The 24,395-nt window shown below is 49.4% G+C and overlaps 2 protein-coding genes across 6 annotated transcripts in view; both read right to left on the reverse strand.

Annotated features, from left to right (window-relative positions):
• Positions 1 to 12: 12 nt before the first annotated feature.
• Positions 13 to 14,293, reverse strand: IGFALS (insulin like growth factor binding protein acid labile subunit). Of its 2 annotated transcripts, XM_057750827.1 has the most exons (3): positions 13,609 to 14,293; positions 3,122 to 12,024; positions 13 to 1,968 (listed from the first exon to the last, which is right to left on the reverse strand). In XM_057750827.1, exons 2-3 carry the CDS (start codon positions 3,135 to 3,137, stop codon positions 164 to 166), a joined length of 1,821 nt encoding a protein of 606 aa, XP_057606810.1. In that variant the 5' UTR covers positions 3,138 to 12,024; positions 13,609 to 14,293; the 3' UTR covers positions 13 to 163. The 2 variants fall into 2 exon arrangements, with proteins under 2 accessions (XP_057606810.1, XP_057606809.1); XM_057750826.1 differs by having other exon boundaries at positions 3,122 to 14,293.
• Positions 14,294 to 14,438: 145 nt separating this feature from the next.
• The window catches only part of HAGH (hydroxyacylglutathione hydrolase), a 35,063-nt gene continuing 25,106 nt past the window's right edge, over positions 14,439 to 24,395 (reverse strand). For 3 of the 4 annotated variants that reach the window (XM_057750841.1, XM_057750840.1, XM_057750838.1), the window contains 2 exons: positions 16,798 to 16,877; positions 14,439 to 16,330 (listed from right to left, as the gene is read on the reverse strand). In XM_057750841.1, coding sequence (XP_057606824.1) covers positions 16,231 to 16,330; positions 16,798 to 16,877 — 180 coding nt within the window. In that variant the 3' untranslated portion in view covers positions 14,439 to 16,230. Of the gene's footprint in view, positions 16,331 to 16,797; positions 16,878 to 24,395 lie in introns of those variants that run through there. The other variant, XM_057750842.1, reaches the window with a different exon arrangement.

Genomic DNA, 24,395 nt, shown 5'->3' on the forward strand with positions numbered 1-24,395 from the left:
TGGGCCATGTTTATTAGCTTGCTTTTAATTGACGATAGCTGGGGAGGCTGTGACCCCGACCCTCCTGGTCCTCCCTCTCAGGGACCAGGCTGGGGCCCGCAGGTCCTGAGCCTGTGTCCCCTGGGGCTGCGAGGGTCCGTCTGGACCCCAGGGCAGCCTCAGGTCAGCAGTGGGCAAAGTGGGCCTCGCTGACGTCACGCAGGTCGATGCCCAAGACTCCCGGGGGGCTGGCACAGGTGATGTTGTTGTAGGCGTACACAGGCGGCTGGTGGTCGTCATCACCCTCCGCCACAGCCTGGACAAAGCGGGGCACGACGCCTGGGTGCTGCAGGGCGAAGGCCCTGAGGGCCTTGAGGGGGCAGCCGCAGTCCCAGGGGTTGCCCTCAAGCCACAGGCGCTCCAGGCTGGGGGGCTGCGGCATGAAGGTCCGCAGCGAGTTGTTCCGGAGGCTGAGGTAGCGCAGCTGCCCCAGGGGTGCGAGCACGGCCTCAGGCAGCGCCTCCAGGCGGTTGTGCGACACGTCCAGCCAGAAGGTGCGCTGCAGAGGCCCCAGAGTGTCTGCCGACAGCGCAGACAGCCGGTTGCGGGAGAGGAGGAGGTACTCCAGCCTGCCAAGGCCCTGGAACAGCCGGCCAGGCAGCTGCGTGAGCTGGTTGGAGGTGAGGTCCAGCTCGAGCAGCTCGGCCAGCTCCCCCAGGCTCTGCTCGTCCATGGCCGCAATGCCGTTGTCCTTGAGGAAGAGCCTGCGCAGCCCCGAGAGGCCGGTGAAGGTGTGCGGGCCGAGGTGGCCCAGGCAGCTGCCCTCCAGGTGCAGGCTGTGCAGTTTGCCCAGGCCCTGGAATGCCTGCTCTGGCAGGTTCCGCAGACAGTTTCCTGAAAGATTCATGACGGCCAGGTTGCAGAGGCCCCGGAAGACACCGGGCTTGAGCTCCTGGAGCAGGTTGTTGTTAAGCGCCAGCGCCTCCAGCTGGCCTAGGCCCTCGAAGGCCTCCTCCGGCAGCTGCCGGATGCGGTTGTAGCCGAGCTGCAGCTCCTCCAGGAAGTGCAGGTCCTTGAAGGTCCGGGGCCGCAGGCCGGCAATGGCGTTGTGCGAGAGGCGCAGGACGTGCAGGCCCAGCAGCCCCGGGAAGGTGTCCTCCAGGAGGCCACCCACGCGGTTGTGCGACAGGTCCAGCCAGCGCAGTGCCTTCATGCCCAGGAAGGCGCCCGGGGCCACGGCGGTGATGAGGTTGTGGTCCAGGTAGAGCTTCTGGAGCTTGGGCAGCTTGACGAAGACATTGGCTTTGACGTTCCGCAGGGCGTTCCTGCTCAGGTCCAGCTCACGGAGTTCGCCAAGGCCACAGAAGAGCGTGGGCTGCAGGTAGGCCAGCTTGTTGCCCGCCAGCACCAGCTCGTGCAGGCTGGCCAGGCCCTGGAAGGCGGTGTCGGGCAGCACAGCCAGGCTGTTCCAGCCCAGGTTGAGGTCCCAAAGGTGGGCCAGGCCCCTGAAGAGGCCCTCGTCTACCCGGCTGAGCAGGTTGTTGTTAAGGCCGAGCGAGGCCAGGCCCGGCGTGTGCAGGAAGGTGCGGGCTGCCAGGCTGCGCAGCTGGTTCCGCTCCAGGTGCAGGTGGTACAGGTTCTGCAGGCCCAGCAGTGCCTGCGACTCCAGGCTGGCCAGCCCGCTGCCCTGCAGGTTGAGGAAGCCCAGGCTGGAGAGGTTCTGGAAGGCGGCCGCGGGAATGGAGGAGAAGTTGTTTCCGTCCAGCCACAGAGCCCTGGTGCCGTCTGGGATGCCGTTGGGCAGCCGCGTGAGGTTCCGGGAGCTACAGAAGACGCTGAGCTCGCCTGTGTAGTCATCATGGCCGCAGGAGCAGATGGCCGGGCACTGCAGGCCCTCAGGGTCTGCTGGCACCGCGGGCTCCACTCCCTCCAGGCTATGGGAGCCCAGTGCTGCCCAGGAGACCAGCAGCACCACCAGGGCCGGGCCTCCTGTGGGGAGAGGGGCTTGGGGAGGCAGCACTGAGGGGGCCCAGGATGTGGGCCCAGGACGTGAGCCCAGGGTGAGCAAAACAGGGAATCTTCCAGGCCTCAGCTGCTTACCCGGACCACAGCATGCAACTGTTTAATGCACTGCTGACCGGACCAGAGGAGGTATGAGTTGAGATCTGTGGCCCTCAATTAAACGGGAAGCGGAAACCAGGCAGGACAACTGGGACGTCCTCCAGTTCAAAACCAACTGCCCTTTCCACCCCACAGGACCAACAGGGTGGCAGTGCCTGTTCCAGAGAAAACTGAGTGCTGGAGACCTAGCCACTAGGTCGGGCGTTCGTCTGCATCTCCAAGGTGGACACTCAAGCCAGGCTAAGCTGCCAGGTGGGCCAGGTGGAAGGTGTGAGTGAGAGAACGTTCTGGAGCAGGCTGGCTGGGTATGCGCTTGCTGCGCTGAGGGTCTGGACAGTGAGCTGGACATCTGCTGCGCCAGCTAGACCCCCCAGTTGGGGGGTGCTCACCTCCGTGGTGTGTGTGGCACACACCCAGGGACGTGGCCTAGTGCCGGTACGGGGAGAGGAAGAGAGCGCAGGCCTCAAGGGCAGATGGGAACCCCAGGCCATTGACCCACTGGAGGTTGGGTTGTGTCACAGGACAAAGGATGCCAGGCTTCCCAGCAGCAATCCCCCAAAAGTTACACTGGGCACTGGGCTGCCCACCGCATCAGGCCCCTCCTTGCCCTCTGAGAGCTCTGGGTCCCAGAGTGGACACACCAACTGGATTGGGCTAGGCTCCAAGAGGAGACAGGGTGGCAGTGGCCTGGCCTCCAAGCAGCTGGGAGGGCAGCAGGTCCTGGGCTGGTGTAGGGTCCAGGGCAAGGCCCCTGGGGTGGTAGTGTGGGGGGCCCTTCCTCCCTTGCGCTGCCAGCCTGGGCCCTTAGGTGGGAGAGGAGGTGGGAGGACGCCACCGTGATTCTCTGGGCAGGCCCCCCCACCACCCCGAGCGGCCACATTTCCCTCATGGGCTCCCAGAGCCCCAGCCCACCCAGCGCTGAGCCCTCCCTGGGGGCAGCCCCTGCCCCAGTGGGTTCTGGGACACACAGCCATCCCTTCCACCCCCATGGGCAAATGGCTGGGGCACGCGGGGGCCTCACCTCCCTTCAGGGCCATCCTCGTGCAGAGCAGGCCGTAGGCAGGCAGGGAGTGGGGCGCGTCTGCTGGGGCCGGCTGCTCCTGCCCTCTGGATTTCCCCACTGCGCCGGGGCAGCCAGCACCCTTGTCACTGGCCAGCCCAGCCTGCTGGCCCCAGCTCCATTAACCCCTTCCTGCCGGGCTGCCAGCATCAGCACTGAGGCCCCGGGTACAGATGGCACAGGGGACAGGCTGGTGCTGTGTCTGCCCTGACACGCCTTCAGGGTGCAAGGTGGGCCGGGGTGCAGCTGAGGACCAACAGGGACCCATCCCCCCATCTTCCCAAACCCCTTTCTTCCCAACCCCCCATCTTCCCATCCCCCTGCAGGGTTGGGCGGAGCAGAGCAGTGCTGGGCGGGGGTCTCTCTTGGAGCAGCCTGTGAGGGGCTGGTGTTCAGCCGGCCCTCACGCCTGTGGGTGGAGGCCCCTGCGGGGCTCCTGGGGTCTTCCGGCCCAGCAGATGGCCGTGTGGGAGTTAAGCGGGAGCTGCACGTCTCCAAGTGGGCCTGCCCATCTGCCCTGCTTGCTGACCACTCCCCCTCCCCATTTCCTAACTGCCTGGGTGGGGTCCTTGTTCAGGCTCCCAGGGGCCTGGCCCAGCTTTGGCTTCTCCCGTGACCTCAAGGTCAGCTGCTGTCTGGCTACTGCCCCTCCCCCCAGCCTCTTCTAGGAATGCTTGGCTGGGCCCCGGCCACTTTATGTTTGCTTTCCCCAGCAGTGTTCTCCCAGGAAGAGAGTGGGGGATGGCCAGCCTCTGGGGCCAGGTCTTCTGGCCATGAGACCAACCCCTGGCAGCAGTGGGCCCCATCCTGCCCTCCAGGGCTCCTATAGGGGCACAGCCACCCCGAACTGTACAGGCCCTGGGACAGGTGCCCAGTGCCCCACCTGAGGTCAGCCCCAGGTCAGATGTGGGAAGAAGGGGCGTGGCCACTTGAGCCGAGGCACCATCCTCCCCTCCACTTGGGGTGTCCTGGGCTCTGCTCTTCCAGAGCCAACCACCCCCCACCCCCACCCCCCTGCCAGGGCTGGCCAGGTGCAGTGCAGCCTTCCAGCCACCCCTGTCCTCCTTTACTGAGGATCCTTCCTCTGGCTGCCAGCTGTGCCTGCCCACCAGTCCGTCTGCTCTGCCTGGGGCTGTGGGGCTGTGCTCAGAAGGGGTTGAAAAGGCAAAACTGAGTCGGGGAGGACAAGACTTGCAGAGGGCTTAGGGACTCTCGAACCTCATGGTGAGGCAGCGGAGGAAGGCAGGTCTGTTTCCCGAAGGGTGCAGGGTGAGGAGGGAAGAGGTGAGGCAGGCAGGAGTTGTCTGGCCCCAGGAGAGGCCAGAGGCCAGGCCTGCCCGCTGCCTCATGGTACCCCCTCCCCAGCTTATCCCACAGCAGTGCTGAGGGGCAGCTTTGTCTTCCTCCCTTTATTGAGCTTTGATTTTTTTCCAGGTCATTTCTCAGCTTCTCTTCTGAGAAATTATAGATCCGCAGGGAGAAAGTCCACACCCAGAAATTTACACGGTAAACATACATTTACACAGTAGAAAGTGTGGACTCAGCAGGAGTCCCGGGCCATGGGGCCTCTTCACCAGAAAGCTCCTGGCATGCGGGCCAGGTGCACGTGGACTGGAAGGAGGGTTAGCATTCCCGTCTCCTCACCCTCGGAGGGCTGGTGCTGGAAACTTCCTGTAAGTCCCCAGTTGAGCTTGTGTGGTGGGGAACCCTTATCAGGATTGTGGCAACCAAGTTAGGTATTTGTAAACCTTTCTCGAGTCCTGTGGTAACATCGGTGTTCAGCCCTCTGAGTTTGGAGAAGACCTCTGTCCCGGCCACCTGGGCCAGCTCTGTCCCTGCTCCCCCAACGCAGCCTGTCCTGACCCAGGCTGACTACTGCCCTGGCCTCTCTTTCCAGCTGACCCCCTGAGGCTCCCTCTAAGGAGTCTGGTTTCTGGTCTTTGTGGAAATGGTGTCATATGGAAGCCCCAGGCCCAGCCGCTCATGTGCCAAGTCATAGACACAGCATCCCTTTCCTCCTTCCTGTCGTGGTGCTGCAACCCCATAGGGCCCATGTGTGTTTCTGTGGTCCTAAGTGGACCCGCTGGGACCAGGGTGTATCATCCTGGCAGGTAAGGCCAACCTTACCTGGGTAGTTAGGGGTCACACCTTCCTGGGGCCAGCGGGGGTGCCCTCAACACCACCCCTACCCTGTGGACAGTGGCTTTCATTGGTCCTGTGTTTCTTCAAACACCAGTTTATAAAGTACATGTTTAAGTCTCTTGCTGATTTTTTGTTTGGTTGCTGTCAGTGTGACTTATGTTTTTTTAATCGTACTTTGGATGCCAGCCCCTTGTCAGGTATGTGTGGCCAGTACTGTCTCCTGCGCTGTGGTTTGCCTTTCCATTCTCTATATTTTGATTCTGGTGAGAGTTTTTGATTTTAATGTGGTCTCATAAGATGTTCCTTAAGTGGAAAAACTGCAAAAATGTTTTTTATCTAGGCTGATGTATGTATCATGGTTTCAGGTCCTGTTCAGCACATGGACTTGAGTGTATTCCCTTAAAATACCTGGTGAACGGCCACTCTCCTTCCTACCTTTCTCTGTGACGTCCTTGGGCACCCACTCTCTTTCCCTTCCTGGGAGTGAGACGGTGCTTGAGTTTCACTCTTTTTGGTGGGTTATGAGCGCCTCCCCACATTTAGCACAGTGCCTTTCCTTTCCACCTTGCTTCTGGGCACCACGCTTGCTGCGGTCAGGGTCCACATAGCCTAGCCCTTTCTGGGCTCCCCATGAACCGTGGAGGCGAAGCAGACCCTTCTCCGTCTGCAAGAGGTTCCAGGCTCTTCGCGGTCCCTTGTGTTTCCTTGTCCATGGTGGGAGCAGCCTGTCCAATTGTGTGACTTGTGTTGCAGTTTGAATCTTCCAGTTGGTGGACATGGCATAATTAGGTTTTCTTCAGTTTCTCTCAGTGGTGTTTTTGTAGATTTCCACGTTACAATCTTGCCTATATTTTTTAGACTTTTTTCCCCTGTAGATGGTTGTTACTTTTAATACTATTGTGTTAGGTTTTTTCCTCCATTTTTTTTTTAAGATTTTTTAAAAATTTATTTTATTTTTGGCTGCATTGGGTCTTCATTGCGGCACACGGGCTTTCTCTAGTTGTGGCGAGTGGGGGCTACTCTTTGTTGCAGTGCATGGGTTTCTCATTACAGTGGCTTCTCTTATTGTGGAGCACAGGCTTTAGGCGTGCAGGCTTCAGTATTGCAGCTCGTGGGCTCAGTAGTTGCGGCTCGCAGGCTCTGGAGCACAGGCTCAGTAGTTGTGGCGCATGGGCTTAGTTGCTCTGCAGCATGTGGGACATTCCCGGCCCAGGGCTCAAACCCCTGTCCCCTGCATTGGCAGGCAATTCTTAACCACTGCACCACCAGGGAAGCCCTCCTTCATTTTGTCTAAGTTGAAATATTTTTCTAGAAGTATTGTTGGGATAACGTAATAAAGTATTAACTGTGGTGCCTTTACCCGACAATTCTTCTTCTAAAACAGCTTTATTGATGAAGAATTCTCACACCATAAAATTCACCCATTGTCAGTATACAATTCAGTAATTCTTAGTAAATGTGTTCGGCTGTGCAGCCGTAGGCAGAGTCCAGTTTTAGAACATCCCTGTACAATTGGTGGCCTTTTGTATCTCACCTTGTTCACTGAGTGTTTTCAGGGTTCACTCACACAGCGTGTATCAGTACTTGATTCCTTGTCAAGGCTGGATAGTATTCAATTTTATGGATTTGCCACATTTATTTATTCATCCATCAGATGATAGACATCTGGTTGTTCCTGTTTGGGGGTTATTATGAATAAAGGTGCCATGAACATTTGTGTATGAGTTTTTGTGTGGATGTAGATTTCACTCCTCTTGGGCAGATTCTTGAGTGGAATTACTGGTTCACGCAGTATTTATGTCTAGTTTTTAAAAAACTGTTTTCCAAAATGATTGTACCATTTTATAAATTACGAGAATTCCAGTTGCACATCCTCACCACTGTCTGGTATGGTCAGTTTTGTTTTTTTTAGCTCTTTTGTGTTTCTGTATTGGGTAGCTATTCGTGTGTTTATTGGCCTTTTTATGTATTCTCTGGTGAATTTGGTGAAGTGTCTGTTGAAGACTTTTGTCCATTTTTTAATTGAGCTATCTCCTTACTGAGTTGTAACACGATTATGGATTATCAAGGATAACATTTTCAGATATTTTTCTGTTGGTGGTTTGTTGCTTTTTTTTAATGTCTTTTGAAGTATGAAAGCTTATTTTTGTTTTAAGATTTATTTATTCTTTATTTTTGGCTGCGTCAAGTCTTAGTTGCAGCATGCGGGATCTTTCATTGCTCTGTGTAGGTCTTCTCTTCTCTGGTTGTGGTGCGCAGGCTCCAGGGTGTGTGGGTTGTGTAGTTTGCAGCACACAGGCTCTCTAGTTCAGGTGCGCGAGCTCAGTAGTTGTGGCGCACAGGCTTAGTTGCCCCGTGGCATGTGGGATCTTAGTTCCCTGACCAGGGATCAAACCTGCATTGGAAGGTGGATTCTTAATCACTGGACCACCAGGGAAGTCCCCGAAAATTTATTTTAACAAAGTCCAATTTATCAGTTTTTTTCTTTCATGGCTCATGATTTGGTGTGGTGTATAAGCACTCTGCCTAACCCAGGATCACAAAGATCTTCTAATCAACATCTTCTTTCTCTTAGCAATTTTTTTTTTTGTAGCTTGCAGAGTATAAATCCTGCACTACTTTTGATAACTTCTAGGCATTGGTTTTGACGCTTTTATGGAGTTGTTTTAATTTTGTTTGACTTTGTCATTCGTATGTGCAAATACAACAGATTTCTCTTGTTAATCTTGTATCCCAGGACCTTACTGAACTTATTAGCTCCAGGTATGTGTGTGTGTATCTGGATTCCTTAGGATAAGCCACATATAGAATGAATAAGGACATTTGTACTTCTTCCTTTCCAGTATGTGTACTGCCTTTTGTGTGTGTATGCCTTATTGCACATCAGTACAATGTTGAGAAGTGACAAGAGCAGACATCCTTGCCATGGTCCTGATTTTAGTGGGAAGCATTCAGTCATTCACCGTGAATTATGATGCTGGCTTATGTTTTTCATCGATGCTGTCACAGGTAGAATAATGCTCCCAAGAAAGATGTCCACGTCCTTATCCCTGGAATCATGCATGGCAAAGGGGAATTGAGGATGTTAATCAGCTGACCTTAAAATAGTGAGATTAACGTGGATTTTCCAGGCGGGCCCAGTATAATTACAAGGATCCTCTAAAGTGGAAGAGGGGGTCAGAAGAGGTCAGTGTGAGAAGGACTCAACCCACAGTTGCTGACCTTTGAAGATGGAGGAAGGACACCAGGAGCCAGGTGCCTCAAGTGGGAGGAAAGGGCAAGGAGACAGTCTCCCTTAGAGCCTGCAGAAGGGACCAGCTCTGCGGACATTTTTAGTCCAGTGAGAATCATGTCAGACTTCTGACTTCCAGAACTTCAGATGATACATCTGTGTTGTTTTAAACAACTAAGTTTATAATGATTTGGTACAGCAGCATTTGGACATTCATAGATGTCCTTTATTAGATCCAAGAAGCTTCCTTCTATTCCTAGTTTGACATTTTTATCATGAACAGGTGTGGAATTTTGTCAAATGTTTTCCTGCATTCCTGCATCTGTCAAGATGATCTTGTGGATTCTGTCCTTTATTCTTTGACTGTGGTTTATTATGTTAATTGATTTTTTGATGTTGAACCAACCTTGCATTTCTGTGGTAAATCCCACCTGGTTGTGTATATAATGTCACTGTATTTGGGGTGCTAACATTTTAACTAGTTTACATCTCTGTTCATGAGGGACATTGCTCTCTAGTTAGTTTGATATCAGGATGACAGCCTCATGGAATGAGCTGGGAAGTGTTCCATCCTATAGTTTCTGGAACAGTTTGCAATGACCAGTGTTACTGGTAGAAAGCACTTAGTGAAGCCATGTGGACCTGAGCTTTCCTTTGCATGAAGACTCAAGACTTTTATTAAATCACTTTAAGGAATTTGTCCATTTCATCTAATTTGTTGGTGTAGTTTCCCTAGTATTCCCTTATAAGTCCTGTTCATTTCTGCAGGATGGTAGTGATGTCCCCATTTTCATTCATGATTTTGGTAATTTGTTATTTTGTTGGTCAGTGGATTTTCTGTTTTCTGTTTCATTGATCTCCTTGCTAATCATTCTTTCTTTCCTTCTGCTTCCTTTGAGTTGTGTTTGCTCTTCGTTAGTGTTTTAAGGGTTTTCTGAGGCTTTTCTTCTTTTGTCATACAGGTGTTTAAAGCGATACATTTCCCTCTAGCACTGCTTTAGCTGCATCCCACACATTTTCTGTTTTCATTTTCACTCTTTTTGACCTACACACTATTTAGATGTTAACTTCCAAACATTTGGGGTTTTTCCAGACTTCATTTTGTTGTAGATATCTAATTCCACTGGAGTTTGAAATTATACAAAGTATGTTCTGTCTTTTAAAATACATTGTGATTTGTGGTCTGAGATATCATCTATCCTGGAGAATGTTCCATGAGCACCTGGAAATGCTGGTGGAATGTTCTGTAAGTAGGTTCAATTGAGTGACTGTCCCGTTATCAACTGGACTATTCCATTATTGCTGAATTACCTCTTTTCTCTTTTAATTTCTAATATTCTTTGGTCCTTGACCCTTTAAACTAGACGTGAGGTATTCATTCCTTCAACAGAGGATTGTCAGAACAGAAATCAGAGGAGAGGAAAGAAAAGAGATCATTGGAGCCTTAAGAAGTCAAGACTCTGGCCTAAGAAAACATGCCAACAAAGAATAAGAAAACTCTTTGAGCTATGGAGCTGGAGAAGAAGAAAAGGAACTTGATGTTCTGCCACCCCAGTGGAATCCCAGATGGGCTTGGGGGCCCCAGAGCAAAGGTGGCTCTGACTTCTGCTGAAGGCTGCTGGAGACACAGTGGAACAGGTGTTTCAGATTATTAGACAGAGGTGGGGGTTGCACAACAATCTGAATGTACTAAATGCCACTGAATTGTAAACTTGATTAATTGTATGTTGTATGACTCTCACCTCAGTATAAATAAAAATAAATTTAAAAGGTTCTGTTGAGTAAAGTACAGTCACCACTAAAATCTAAGCAGTTTTAGAGCTGGAGAGAAATATGTCACACTCGGATAGCACATGACACACACAGGTCAGGTGGGTGGCTGTCAGAAGAGCAGCAGGGATCTGGTGTGCTGGCCACGGGAAGTAAGACCACCACCCAGGGGCCATGTCCCAGAGGGTCAGACTAAATGCACAGAGGTGTAGCTTGGTGAGAGACAGAGCCTCCACCCAGACAGGTGACTGGGCACTCAGGAAATACTTTAAAAATCCTCAGAGGGAAGCAGGCAGGCACTGGGTCAGGGATCAGGAACAAGTGAGGAAAACGCTCAGGCTCTGTTTATAACTATGGAATAACTTCAGTCCAGCTACACTGGTGCCCGGGAAGAAACTGAGGAGTCGTGACAGTTTACGTGGCCAGATTGTAGTGCTTCACAGCAGACGCTCCAGGGGAGTTTTTAGCTTTATGTTCTCAGGAAAAAGGATTAGTGATCCCTGAGAGGCTGAGAGAGCAGGAGCCCAAAGCCAGAGGACAGACAGCAAAGGGCTCTGCTAGGAAGGTGGACGGAAGACAAAAGCCCATGGCAGAGGCAAGAGGACGTCACAGACCAGATTTGAAAACGGAGGAAAGAAAACAATTTGCCAAAAGCGGGATAGAAATAACAGCCCTTATACCCGTTAAAAAACAGGATCCCCAGTTTTTAAAATACCCACAAAAAAAACCCCACCAGGCTCAGACTAACATTACCTTCTACAAACTTCCCAAGAAGTGAGGAAACGTTCCTTATTTCCAAAGCCAGACAGGGACTATATAAGGAGAGCAAACCAGCTTCAGAAGTTCCAATGAAATGGGATCTTGTCCAAGATCTCCTGACTGGGCACTGAAAACTGTTGGTATAATTCAGCCAACAAAGGGGCATGCGTGGTAAGACCTGGCTCCCACTCGGATGACCCACAAGCCAGGAAGACTTGCTCAGCTTGACGACAGCTCCCTCAGCCCGCCTGCCAGCTTTCCAGGGACCAGGGTGCTTCCTCACGACAACACACCCCCTGCAGCTCCCCCTACCCGCAACACTTGCATCTCACTCTCATGTGACGGTGCCATCTTCTGGCTTTGGACTCACCCTCGGGCCAGAGACATTTTAAACTTGATCTGCCCAAAGCCAACCACTCAGGCCTGTGAGACCCTCACCATCTCCCCATCCTGGGAAATGGACATGGAGCCCCCCTAACTCAGGCTGCTGCCCCAGCCTCCTCTCCAGGGGCCCTGCAACGACACACTGAGAAGTTCTGGTAAAGCTCAGCTCTGACCCTGCCTCTGCACAGCTCAGAGTGGACGCCAAGGTCCTCCCACATCCTGTATGCTGACCCTCCTTGTCACGGCTCCCTACCCCTCTCCCCTCGCCTGGCTCAGCCACACAGCCTCTTGCTCTTCTGCAGACCTGCCCTGGGGCCTTTGCGCTTGCTTTTCTCGCCCAAACATCTGCTGGTCCCCTCGGTCATCACTCACATGTCACCTCAGCAAGGCCCCAGCCACTCAAGAACGATGATGTCCTTGGCTCCCTCTGTACCTTTTCCTGCATTTTCTCCACAGTACTTCCTCCATCTGACCTGCTTAGTATTCCACTCATCTTGTCTGCTCCACCACGACAGAAGCTCCACAAGGGCAGGAATTTCTGGTCCGTTTGCTCTGAATCTCCAGAATATCTCGGCACCTGCCACATCATCAATATTCAGGTATTTGTTAAACCAATCAATGAAATCAGGAATAATGGCCCACTCACCTCACTTCAACATGGGAGACATGGAAAACAAAAGCCCTGGCGATGGTACCACAAAGGCCCACAGAAGAAACAATTACCACCAGGATGGGTGCGCGTAGCAGGGAACCCAGGAACAAGGCTGACTGCACTCCTGTATACTCCTGACCCCTGGAGTGATTTAAAGCAGGTCACCATTTACAACAGCATCAAAAAGAAACTACTGAGGGGCCAGAGAACAAGCCTCTAGGGAGAAAGTCATAAACCCTGATGGGAAAGTTTGTCTGGTCTTGTCCCTGGTTTGCGATAGCCTGGGAGTATCCCGATGGGTGGGGACTTGGTTGTTTACAGTGCACACCTGAGCTTTTGATAATGCAGTGACTCAGTGCAGGCTGTCACCAGGAAGCCCCACCTGTGATCAGAAGGTGGGACGGCCAGGGCGGGGACTGGAATTCATGCAGTGGATAATGCAGTGACACCCCAAGCCAACTAGACACTGAATCTCAGTGAGCTTCCTGACGCGCCAGGACGGTGGGGAGCCTGCATTCTACAGAGTGAGGGCACAGCTCGCAGCCCAGACCCTCCCCACCTTGCCCTGTAGGTCTCTTCACTCGGCTGGTCCCGGTTTGTATCCTTTATAATAAAACTGTAAAATCATGAGTGTAACGCTTCCCTGAATTCTGAGTCAACCTAGTGAGTTACTGAATCTGAGGGATCATAAGAATCTCTGAACTTGTAGCCAGCTAGTAGGAAGGGCATGTGGCCCGGGGTAACCCAAGCTTCTGGCTGGTGTCTGAGGTGAGGGTGGCCTGACGGGGGGCCATGCCCTTCCCCTGTGCTTGCGCTAATGCTGTGGTGGGTAGCAGAGCTGCACTGCAAACTCAGCACGCATGGCATCAGAGACCCAAGTAGATGGATAAGCAGCGTGTTCGTAACTGGAAACTCCCCATATCACAAAAAGTCACTTCTTCGTGGGCTTCACTGGTGGCGCAGTGGTTAAGAATCTGCCTGCCAGTGCAGGGGACGCAGGTTCAAGCCCTGGTTTGGGAAGATCCCACATGCCGCAGAGCAACTAAGCCCCTGCGCCACAACTACTGCGCCTGCACTCTAGAGCCCATGTGCCACAACTACTGAAGCCTGCATGACTAGGGCTCATACTCTGCAACAAGAGAAGCCACCGCAGTGAGAAGCCTGTGCACCGCATGAAGAGTAGCCCCTGCTCTCCACGAGAAAAAGTGCACACACAGCAACAGAGACCCAATGCAGCCAATAAATAAATTTTACAAAAAGTCACTTCTTCCTAATCTTGTGAGTCAACATTATTCCAGTCCAAATCCAGACATAAATATCCTAATCTTTATACATAAGAGCAAAGCCCCAATACTCTGACAGATGAGGTTGGGCCGCATACTTGGAATTGAAGAATTGTCCTAATGCTGCCGTTACAGGGAATGTGGGGCTAGTGTCAGGACAGACAGGCAGACATACCAACAGAGGGAGAGCCACGAAACAGGAATGGACCCCTGGACGCTGGCTCACCAGGGCTGGCAGTGCAGAGGGGGTGGGACATTGGGTGTCCGTCTCCCAGACACCAGCATAAACAGCTTGGTCACAAGAATCACAAACCTGAGTGTGAAAAGCAAAACAAAACAACTGGATGAAATTACAGGAAGGCTTCAGAGGTGGGAAAGAGTTATTACACAGGACACAAAAGCACCCATCATAAAGGGAAAAATACACATCTGACTACATTAAGAATTTCTTCAACAACACACCAGACTGTGCAGCCAGCAACAAACTAGGAGAAAACTGCAAACGCAAAAGCAAAGAAATCATAAAATACGCAACATGAAACAAAAGGACTCCTGCTGATCAATAAGAAACAAAAACCTGGTAGAAAACCAGGGAAGAAACCTAAGAGAGGAGATGGCCCACAGGTGAGGAAATCCAAGTGGCCAATAAACGTGTGGAAAGTGGTCAACCTCCCCCGGAACCAGGCAGACACACGTGAAACCTGCACAAAGTGCCTTCCACACCCCCAGACCAGCGAGAATGGAGGTGTCTGACACCAGGTGCATGGCGCCTGTGAGTGCTGTGGGAAACACTCTCCTCTCCAAGAGTGAAATCCTGCTTTCCAGTGCAGCAGCTGGGGCCTGGACGAGAGCACTTCAGAGCCCACGCCGCAGACACAGGACACCAGCCACAGCCCTGAGAACTTGCCCCATTGCCCGGGAGCAGGGCCATCACCAAGGGTAAAATACGCAAAGCAAAACACACACTGTGGAGAGGCGAGAGCTCTGGGCTCTTAGAGGATGAGGAGGGATGGCCCGCAGCCTCGGAGGCAGGCTGGCGTGGTGTGTTTTTCTTCACATTTCTTTACATGTGGGATGCCAAACTGGGGTGCATGCTGGTGGGAAAGGGGCCCTTGGCAGCTGGTTCCAAGGAGAAGTGCTCACCCCTAGCATAGCCGCCGTGCTGGTGGACACTAGCGAGGAGCTCAGCGTCCCTAGGGAGGGGTTGCCAACAACAGGAGCTACCTGGGGGGACGGGCACAGTGCCCACAGGCCCACAGTGACCCTCAGGCATCGCAGACCAAGGCCTCAGCACGTCCTGAGACACCTGCACCTGCATGTCCAGTTGCTGGTACCAAGCCAGGAAGGGAGCACCAGGAGGACCCGTGCACACTCCTCTCCATGACACCCTGCTGCCCACAGGGAGCTTTGGCTCCACTGAGCGGGGCATCATCTTTGGAGAGGCCCACACAGGCAGCTGCAGAGTGATGCGGGCCCATGGTTGGCCGGGACAGGGACCTGAGGAATCCATGGGGACAGAAAATGGACAACTGCTGGGTCGTGACCCATCTGGATGAGGCATATGGGGGCGACATCAATAGGAGTGGCAGCGGACCTCAGCTGGACAGGAGAGTGTTCAGTGGGTATCACCATGACAGGTGAGACCCAGAGACTCAAACGCCTGGCTCAGCAAGCACAGCCTCGCTGACCCTGGGTCCTCACACTGCTCCCGTCACATACCAAGGCCACACGGAGAACCTCTAGATCCAGAAATGAGTTGGTTGGGAGGGTTCCCCGCAGCCCTTCCTGTTCCTCAGTCTCATCCCTTCCTCCTTGCACCTCAGGGCCCTGGGTGCTGTTGTGACCTACTGGGCCCACCCCTCCCCATGGCTCTGCCTGAGATGTGACTCGGTGTAACCAGGACCAGCCTGACACTGCAGGAGAGGAGCCACTTCCCAGGGACGGCCAACCAGGAGCAGAAGAAACAGCTACAGAGCAGGAACACCACGTCGCAATCTCAAGAGTAAGCTCCTCCCTGCACACTGCTGCCAGGAGGAAGGACTCCGGAGAGGACCAGTGCCCCAGCAGGGGCAGCACAGTGCCAGCAGTGGTGCTGATGCCATGTGGGCGCCCAAGCGCACCCCCACCCACAGATGTCCCCGCATCCCTCCTGTCAGCTTCTCTGCCCACATGAGGCACAGTGCCCCACAGGACAGGACAGCCTTCGCAGGGACAGGTGTGCAGAGCTCAGAGCTCCTCAGGCACCACATGCCCCAGGCTCCCAGACTGCACTCTCCCCACCAAAGCCCCCAGGCCCAGCCCTGTGCTGGAGGCAGCTCTTCAGCATCACCCCAGCTCAGGTAGGTGCTCCGGGCCTGCCCTGGGCCTGGAATTCCACTACACATCAACATGGACATGAGGACACGACAATGTCATGACTCCATTAGAGGTAGCTGAGGTAGCAGGAGGGGGCGATGCCCCTCCCAGGGGCCTTGTTCTGGTAAGCACAGACTTTGAGGAATGACAGGCAGGGCATGCTGGCCTTGCCGGGGGCAGGGGGGGCAGCTCTTATTGGGGCATCATGTGGGGGCTCACACGGCAACTATGGGGGCCCGTGGAAAGGCCGGAGATAGCACACAGTTTGCAAGCAGAGCTTCCGGGAATAAACACTTTCTAAACTTCTTCTCTTATAAATATGCATTAGAACATTTGATAACATAAGCAAAGCGCTCTGAAATTAATTTAAAATTAAACTGAGACTGAATTTCCTGCACTCCTAGCCAGAAATTCACCTAACACATCTGAATACCCAAATGTGCTTGAAGGCAGCGGTGGTGGCAGCCGTGGGCACCCAGGCCCTGTGGCCGCCTCAGTCCCGCGGCACCTTGAACTGGTCCTTCTCTTTGCGGATGGCCCTCATGGTGGTCACAGGGTCCGTCTCACCTGCATGCTGCTGCACGGTCTTCTCCCTGTGGAAGCCAAGTGCCAGGCTGCAGGCTGCATCCCACACCTGCGGCCCCACTGCCCATCCCAGGGCACCAGGGAAGAAAAGAGCCTGGAGGAGGCAGGATATCCTTAAAAATAAAGTGCAACGGCCAACTCGGGTTTTCCTAACACGCTGTCTGAACCAGTCCTGCTGGTGACCCCAAAAGCGGGGATACCAACTCCACGCTGGCGTCCGGCACTGCCCAGCACCTAGAGGCTCCCTAAATCCACCTACCCGGACCCAGACTCCAGGTTCAGAAAGGACCCCACTCTCGCCATGGCACCAAGAAAAGCACCCTCCTTTAAGAAAAAGTGTCTGATTCTTTGGCTACACTTTAAACAGAGATTTCAGGGCTGCCTTCTCTCCCACCTGGGCTCCTGGGCTCTTTAAGAGTCGGGGCAGCGGAGGCGGAGACACCCGAGGACAGCATGGGGCCCACCACACCCTCACCTCACTCTCATGAATGGGTTGTAGGTGAATTCCTCAGCAATGGTGGATGGCACCGTGGGCTCCCCGATGCTGTACTTCTCCTGCAAGACAAGTGGGTCGCTTTAATGTGGAAACTTCTAAAGGTGACACTTCAGAGAGCCTCCTAATGGTCCTCCAATGTCGTCTGACTGAGAAGATAAAGTGAGCAGTGGGTCAGCGCGAGGACAGGCCCTTCCCTACCTGTGGAGAGGAGACAGGGGTACTCCAGCTGCCACCAACAACCCATCTCTCCTTCCCTTGCTGTCTTGAAGGTGCAGCAGGGACACAAGGAGCTTTCTTCTCATTAATATAAGGCCTATGTCATAACTAGCAAAAATGCAGAAAACAGAAAAGAAAACACAGCCCCACCCCCAAGACAGCATGCATGTAGGTCACGAGCCAGGAAGAACAGTGAGGCAACAGGTTTCCGGGGCCCTCCCCTGTGGTGACAGCCCCCCTAGAGGGTGGCTGTCATCACGGGGTTTTCAGGCAGCTTGTCACCTCCACTCAGGATGGCCTCACAACACTGACCAGGGCAGACAGAGAAAAGATGCAAACTGGGACGTCTGGCCAACTGTCCACTCCTATAGAAACGCCTACAGGAAGAAGGTGAGAGTTAACAGCTGGGCGTCTCCACCCTCCCCACAGCCTCTGTCCTTCTGCTGGGCTCACCCTGAGGGCCACAGGGCCAGTGAGTGGACAGCCATTGTCAGCACCTACACCCAGGCTTCCTGCCCATCAGGGGCCCTCAGATCCAAGGGTCCCAATCCCACCCACACTGTGAGCAGTGGCATTGAGAAGTAATCCTTTAACTGCTGGAGGTGTGCCAAGTTGGGGTCTGGCAGAAGGTCCCCAGAAGGCTTATTGCTAACCTCTGAACTTTCCCTTCTGATGAAAACAAGCATAGAATGTTTTATAATATTCCCTGTACTTCCTCCAATATTCTCATTCCCTCCTAAGAAATCTTCCTCCATCTTTTATGAAGAAAGAAACATGCATTATTCTAAAGATAATTTAAAAACAGGTCCTTATAGGTATAGTTGGGGGGTGTAAACTCAAACTTTTGAATTAACTTAAAATGAGTGTTAATATGTAGAGATTTTTCCTACAGAAGCACGAAGCACACAGAAATGTAAAGACTTACATTTGAGGATGTTGTTCACTGTAGCACAATTTAAAGAGCAAAAATATTGGAAAATCTAACTGTTCTAATTGGGTTGGTAAAATGATTTATGGGTAAGGTCCACACATCAGTATGTTTTACTTATTAAAAAGAATGAAAGTAAGATGGATGAATAGGCAGTGATAAAATTAGTAAAGTGTTACTAGAAAGTAGGTGTTGGGTATATGACTGTTCACTATGAAATTCATCTTTTCTGTATATGTGAAAATTCTTATAATAAAATGTTGAAAAGGCTAAAAAAAGTTTAACATGATTCAATATAACCTATATGTCAAAAAAGAAATCACAAGGGGTATCTTAAAATATTTCAAATTTAAGATAATGAAAATACAACATGTCAAAATTTGTGCTGCTAAAGCAGTACTTGGGGGTTACTTGCATTTAAGTTTTTAGCTTTAAGTGCTTATATTTCTTTTCTAAAGAAGAAAGATCTAAAATCAATGACCTTGGGTTCCATACTAAGAATCTATAAAAAGAAGAGCAAAGCAAATCCAAAGTAGAAGGAAGCAGTTTTTCAAACTTTATCTTTTTAAGAAAAGAGCAGAAATCAGAGCAATGGAAAAACAAGGAAAATTAGGGCAAAAGTTGTGCTTTTAAAAGATCAACAAGGGTACTTTCCTGGTGGTGCAGTGGTTAAGAATCCACCTGCTAATGCAGGGAACACAGGTTTGAGCCCTGGGCCAGGAAGACCCCACATGCCGTGGAGTAACTAAGCCCATGCGCCACAACTATTGAGCCTGTGCTCTAGAGCCCACAAGCCACAACTACTGAAGCCCGTATGCCTAGAGCCTGTGCTCCGCAACAAGAGAAGCCACCGCAGTGAGAAGCCCATGCACCTCAGTGAAGAGTAGCCCCACCCACTTGCTGCAACTAGAGAAAGCCCACATGCAGCAACAAAGACCCAACACAGCTAGTAAATAATTTTTTAAAAACGATCAACAAAATTGATAAGAACAATGAAGAAAAAGAATTGCCAACATCAGAAATGAAAGAGGGCACTCCCTCTTGCAAGAGCACTGGAATCACAACTAACTGCTGAACAATCACTGACTGGAAGACACTGGAACTCATCAAAAATGACACCCCATATCCAGAGACAAAGGAGAAGCCACAATGAGATGGTAGGAGGGGTGCAATCGCAATAATCAAATCCCATAACCGTTGGGTGGGCGACTCACATACTGGAGAACTGTTATATGACAGAAGACCACCCACTGGAGTGAGGGTTCTGAGCCCTACGTCAGGCTTCCCAACCTGGGGGTCTGGCAACAGGAGGAGGAATCCCCAGAGAATCAGACTTTGAAGGCCATCGGGATTTGACTGCAGGACCTCCGCAGGACTGGAGGAAACAGACTCCACTCTTGGAGGGCACAAAAAAAGTAGTGTATGCACCAGGACCCAGGGGGAAGGAGCAGTGACCCCATAGGAGACTGAACCAGATCTACCTGCTGGTGTTGGAGGGTTGCCTGCAGAGGTTGGGGGGGGGGGGGCGGCTGTGGCTTACTGTGGGGACTTACTGGCATTGGGAGTTCTGGGAAGTGCTCACTGGTGTGAGCCCCCCAGAGTCCTCCATTAGCCATGCCAAAGAGCCTGTAAGCTCCAGTGCTGGGTCACCTCAGGCCAAACAACCAACAGGGTGGAAATACAGCCCCACCCATTGGCAGACAAGAGGATTAAAGTTTTATTGAGCTCCGCCCACCAAAGCAACACCCAGCCCTACCCACCACCAGTCCCTCCCATCAGGAAGCCCACACAAGCCTCTTAGTCTCCTCTACAAGAGGGCAGACAGCAGTATTAGCAGTATTTCATTCTGTGAAATTGAAAACCATAGCCACAAAAAGATAGAGAACATGAAAAGGCAGAGAACTTTGTACCAGATGAAGGAACAAGATAAAAACCCAGAAAAACAACTAAATGAAGTGGAGATAGGCAACCTTCCAGAAAAAAAATTCAAAATAATGATCATGAAGATGATCCAGGACTTTGAAAAAAGACTGGATGCAAAGATCAAAAAGATGCAAGAAAAGTTGAACAAAGACCTAGAAGAATTAAAGAACAAACAGAGATAAGCAATACAATAACTGATATGAAAAATACACTAGAAGGAACCAATAGCACATTAACTGAGGCCGAAGAATGGATAAGTGACTTGGAAGACAGAATGGTGAAAATCACTGATGCGGGAATAAAGAATGAAAAGAAATGAAGACAGCCTAAGAGACTCTGGGACAACACTGAACACACCAACATTCACATTATAGGGGTCCCAGAAGGAGAAGAGAGAGAGAAAAGACCTGAAAAAATATTGGGAGAGATTACAGTTAAAAACTTCCCTAACATAGGAAAGGAAATAGCCACCCAAGTCCAGGAAGCACAGAGAGTCCCAGGCAGAATAAACCCAAGGAGAAACACGGCAAGACACATAGTAGTCAAACTGACAAAAATTAAAGACAAAGAAAAATTATTAAAAGCAACAAGGAAAAAACGACAAATAACATACAAGGGAACTCCCATAAGGTTAACAGCTGATTTCTCAGCACAAACTCTGCAAGCCAGAAGGGAGTGGCACAATATATTTAAAGTGATGAAAGGGAAGAACCTACAACCAAGAATACTCTGCCCAGCAAGGATCTCATTCAGATTCAATAGAGAAATCAAAAGCTTCACAGACAAGCAACAGCTAAGGGAATTCAGCACCACCAAACCAGCCCTACAACAAATGCTAAACGAGCTTCTCTAAGTGGGAAACACAAGAGAAGAAAAGGACCCACAAAAACAAACCCAAAACAATTAAGAAAATGGTAATAGGAACATACATATCAATAATTACCTTGACTGTAAATGGACTAAATGCTCCAACCAGAAGACACAGACTGGCTGAATGGATACAAAAACAAGACCCATACATATGGTGTCTATAAGAGACCCACTTCAGACTTAAGGAAACATACAGACTGAAAGTGAAGGGATGGAAAAAAGATATTCCATGCAAATGGAAATCAAAAGAAAGCTGGAGTAGCAATACTCATATCAAATAGACTTTAAAATAAAAAATGTCGCAAGAGACAAGAAAAGACACTACATAATGATCAAGGGATCAATCCAAGAAGAGGAGATAACAATTATAAATATATATGCACCCAATATAGGAGCACCTAATACATAAGGTAAATGCTAACAACTTTGAAAGAGGAAATCGACAGTAACACAAAATTAGTGGGGGACTTTAACACCCGACTTACACCAATGGACAGATCATCCACAGAAAATTAATAAGCAAACATAAGCTTTATTTTTTTTAAAGCTCTTTTATTGGAATATATTTGCTTTACACTCTTGTACGAGTTTTTGAGGTACACCAAAATGCATCAGCTGTATTTATACATATATCCCCATATCCCCTCCCTCCTGCAACTCCCTCCCCCACTCCCTGTCCTGGCCCTCTAAGGCATCTCCCATCATCAAGTTGATCTCCTTTTGTTATACAGCAACTTCCCACTAGCTATCTATTTTACAGTTGGCAGTGTAAATATGTCTATGCTATTCTCTCTCTTCGTCCCAGCTTCCCCCTCGCCCCAACCCCACCCCAGCCCCGAGTCCTCAAGTCTATTCACTACTTCTGTATCTCCACTCTTGCCATGTCACTGGGTTCATCAGTACCATTTCTTCAGATTCCACATATATGTGTTAGCATAAGGTATTTGTTTTTCTCTTTCTGGCTTACTTCACTCTGTATGACAGACTCTAGGTCTATCCACCTCATTACATATAGTTCAATTTCATTCCTTTTTATGGCTGAGTAATATTCCATTGTGTATATGTGCCACATCTTCTTTATCCATTCATCTGTTGGTGGACATTTAGGTTGCTTCCATGTCCTGGCTATTGTAAATAGTGCTGCAATTAACATTATGGTACATGTTTCTTTTTGGATTATGGTTTTCTCTGGGTATGTGCCCAGTAGTGGGATTACTGGGTCATATGGTAGTTCCATTTTTAGTTTTTGAAGGAACCTCCAAACTGTTTTCCATAGTGGCTGTACCAGCTTACATTCCCACCAACAGTGCAGGAGAGTTCCCTTTTCTCCACACCATCTACAACATTTGTTGTTTCTAGATGTTTTGATGATGGCCATTCTGACCTTTGACTTGCATTTCTCTAATGATTAGTGATGTTGAGCACCTTTTCATGTGTTTGTTAGCCATCTGTATGTCTTCTTTGGAGAAATGTCTATTTAGGTCTTCTGCCCATCTGTGGATTGGGTTATTTGCTTTTTTGGTATTAAGCTGCATGAGCTGCTTATATATTTTGGAGATTAATCCTTTGTCCATTGCTTCGTTGGCAAGTATTTTCTCCTATTCTGAGGGTTGTCTTCTTGTCTTGTTTATGTTTTCCTTCGCTGTACAAAAGCTTTTAAGTTTCACTAGGTCCCATTTGTTTATTCTTGATTTTATTTCCATTATCCTAGGAGGTGGGTCAAAAAGGATCTTGCTTTGATGTATGTCATAGAGTGCTCTGCCTATGTTTTCCTCTAGGAGTTTTATAGTGTCTGGCCTTACATTTAGGTCTTTAATCCATTTTGAGTTTATTTTTGGAAACACAAGCTTTAAATGACACAATAAATCAGCTTGATTTAATAGATATCTATAGGACATTACATCCAAAAACAGCAGATTACACGTTCTTCTCAAGTGCACATGGAACATTCTCCAGGATAGATCACATTTTGGGTCATAAATCAAGCCTCGGTAAATTCAAGGAAATTGAAATCATATCAAGCATCTTTTCTGACTACAACACTATGAGATTAGAAATCAGTTACAGGAAAAAAACTGTAAAAAACACAAACACATGGAGGCTAAACAATACACTACTAAATAACCAACAGATCACTGAAGAAATCAAAGAGGAAATCAAAAAATACCTAGAGACAAATGACAATGAAAACACAACAATCCAAAACCTATGGGATGCAGCAAAGGCAGTTCTAAGAGGGAAGTTTATAGCAATACAATCCTACCTCAAGAAACAAGAAAAATCCCAAATAAACAATCTAACCTTACACCTAAAGAAACTAGAGAAAGAAGAGCAAACAAAACCCAAAGTGAGTAGACAGAGAGAAATCATAAAGATCAGAGCAGAAATAAATGAAATAGAAACAAAGAAAACAATAGCAAAAATCAATAAAACTAAAAGCTGGTTCTTTGAGAAGATAAATAAAATTGATAAACCATTTGCCAGACTCATCAAGAAAAAGAGGGAGAGGACTCAAATCAATAAAATTAGAAATGAAACAGAGAAGTTACAGCAGACACCACAGAAATAAAAAGTACCATGAGAGACTACTACAAGCAACTATATGCCAATAAAATGGACAACCTGGATGAAATGGACAGATTCTTAGAAACATATAACCTTCCAAGACTGAATCAGGAAGACATAGAAAATATGAACAGACCAATCACAAGTAATGAAATTGAAACTGTGATTAAAAATCTTTCAACAAACAAAAGCCCAGGACCAGATGGATTCACAGGTGAATTTTATCAAACATTTAGAGAAGAGCTAACACCCATCCTTCTCAAACTCTTCCAAAAAACTGCAGAGGAACACTCCCAAACTCATTCTACGAGGCCACCATCACCCTGATACCAAAACCAGGCAAAGATACTACAAAAAAAGAAAATTACAGACCAATATCACTGATGAATTTAGATGCAAAAATCCTCAACAAAATACTAGCAAACAGAATCCAACAACAATTAAAAGGATCATACACCATGATCAAGTGGGGTTTATCCCTGGAATGCAAGGATTCTTCAATATAGGCAAATCAATCAATGTCATACACCATATTAACAAACTGAAGGATAAAAACCACACGATCATCTCAATAGATGCAGAAAAAGCTTTTGACAAAATTCAACACCCATTTGTGATAAAAAAAAAAAAAAAAAGCTCTCCAGAAGGTGGGCATAGAGGAAACCTACCTCAACATAATAAAGGCCATATATGACAAACCCACAGCAAACATCATTCTCAATGGTGAAAAACTGGAAGCATTCCCTCTAAGATCAGGAACAAGACAAAGATATCCACTCTCACCACTGCTATTCAACATAGTTTTGCCACAGCAACCAGAGACGAAAAAGAAATAAAAGGAATCCAAATTGGAAAAGAAGTAAAACTGTCACTGTTTGCTGATGACATGATACTATACATAGAAAATCCTAAAGATGCCACCAGAAAACTGCTTGAGCTAATCAATGAATTTCGTAAAGTTGAAGGATACAAAATTAACACACAGAAATCTCTTGCACTTCTATACACTAACAACGAAAGATCAGAAAGAGAAATTAAGGAAACAATCCCATTCACCACTGCAACAAAAAGAATA

This window comes from Hippopotamus amphibius, chromosome 9 (genome assembly GCF_030028045.1).
Source record: "Hippopotamus amphibius kiboko isolate mHipAmp2 chromosome 9, mHipAmp2.hap2, whole genome shotgun sequence".
In the NCBI taxonomy this organism is placed as follows: domain Eukaryota; kingdom Metazoa; phylum Chordata; class Mammalia; order Artiodactyla; family Hippopotamidae; genus Hippopotamus; species Hippopotamus amphibius.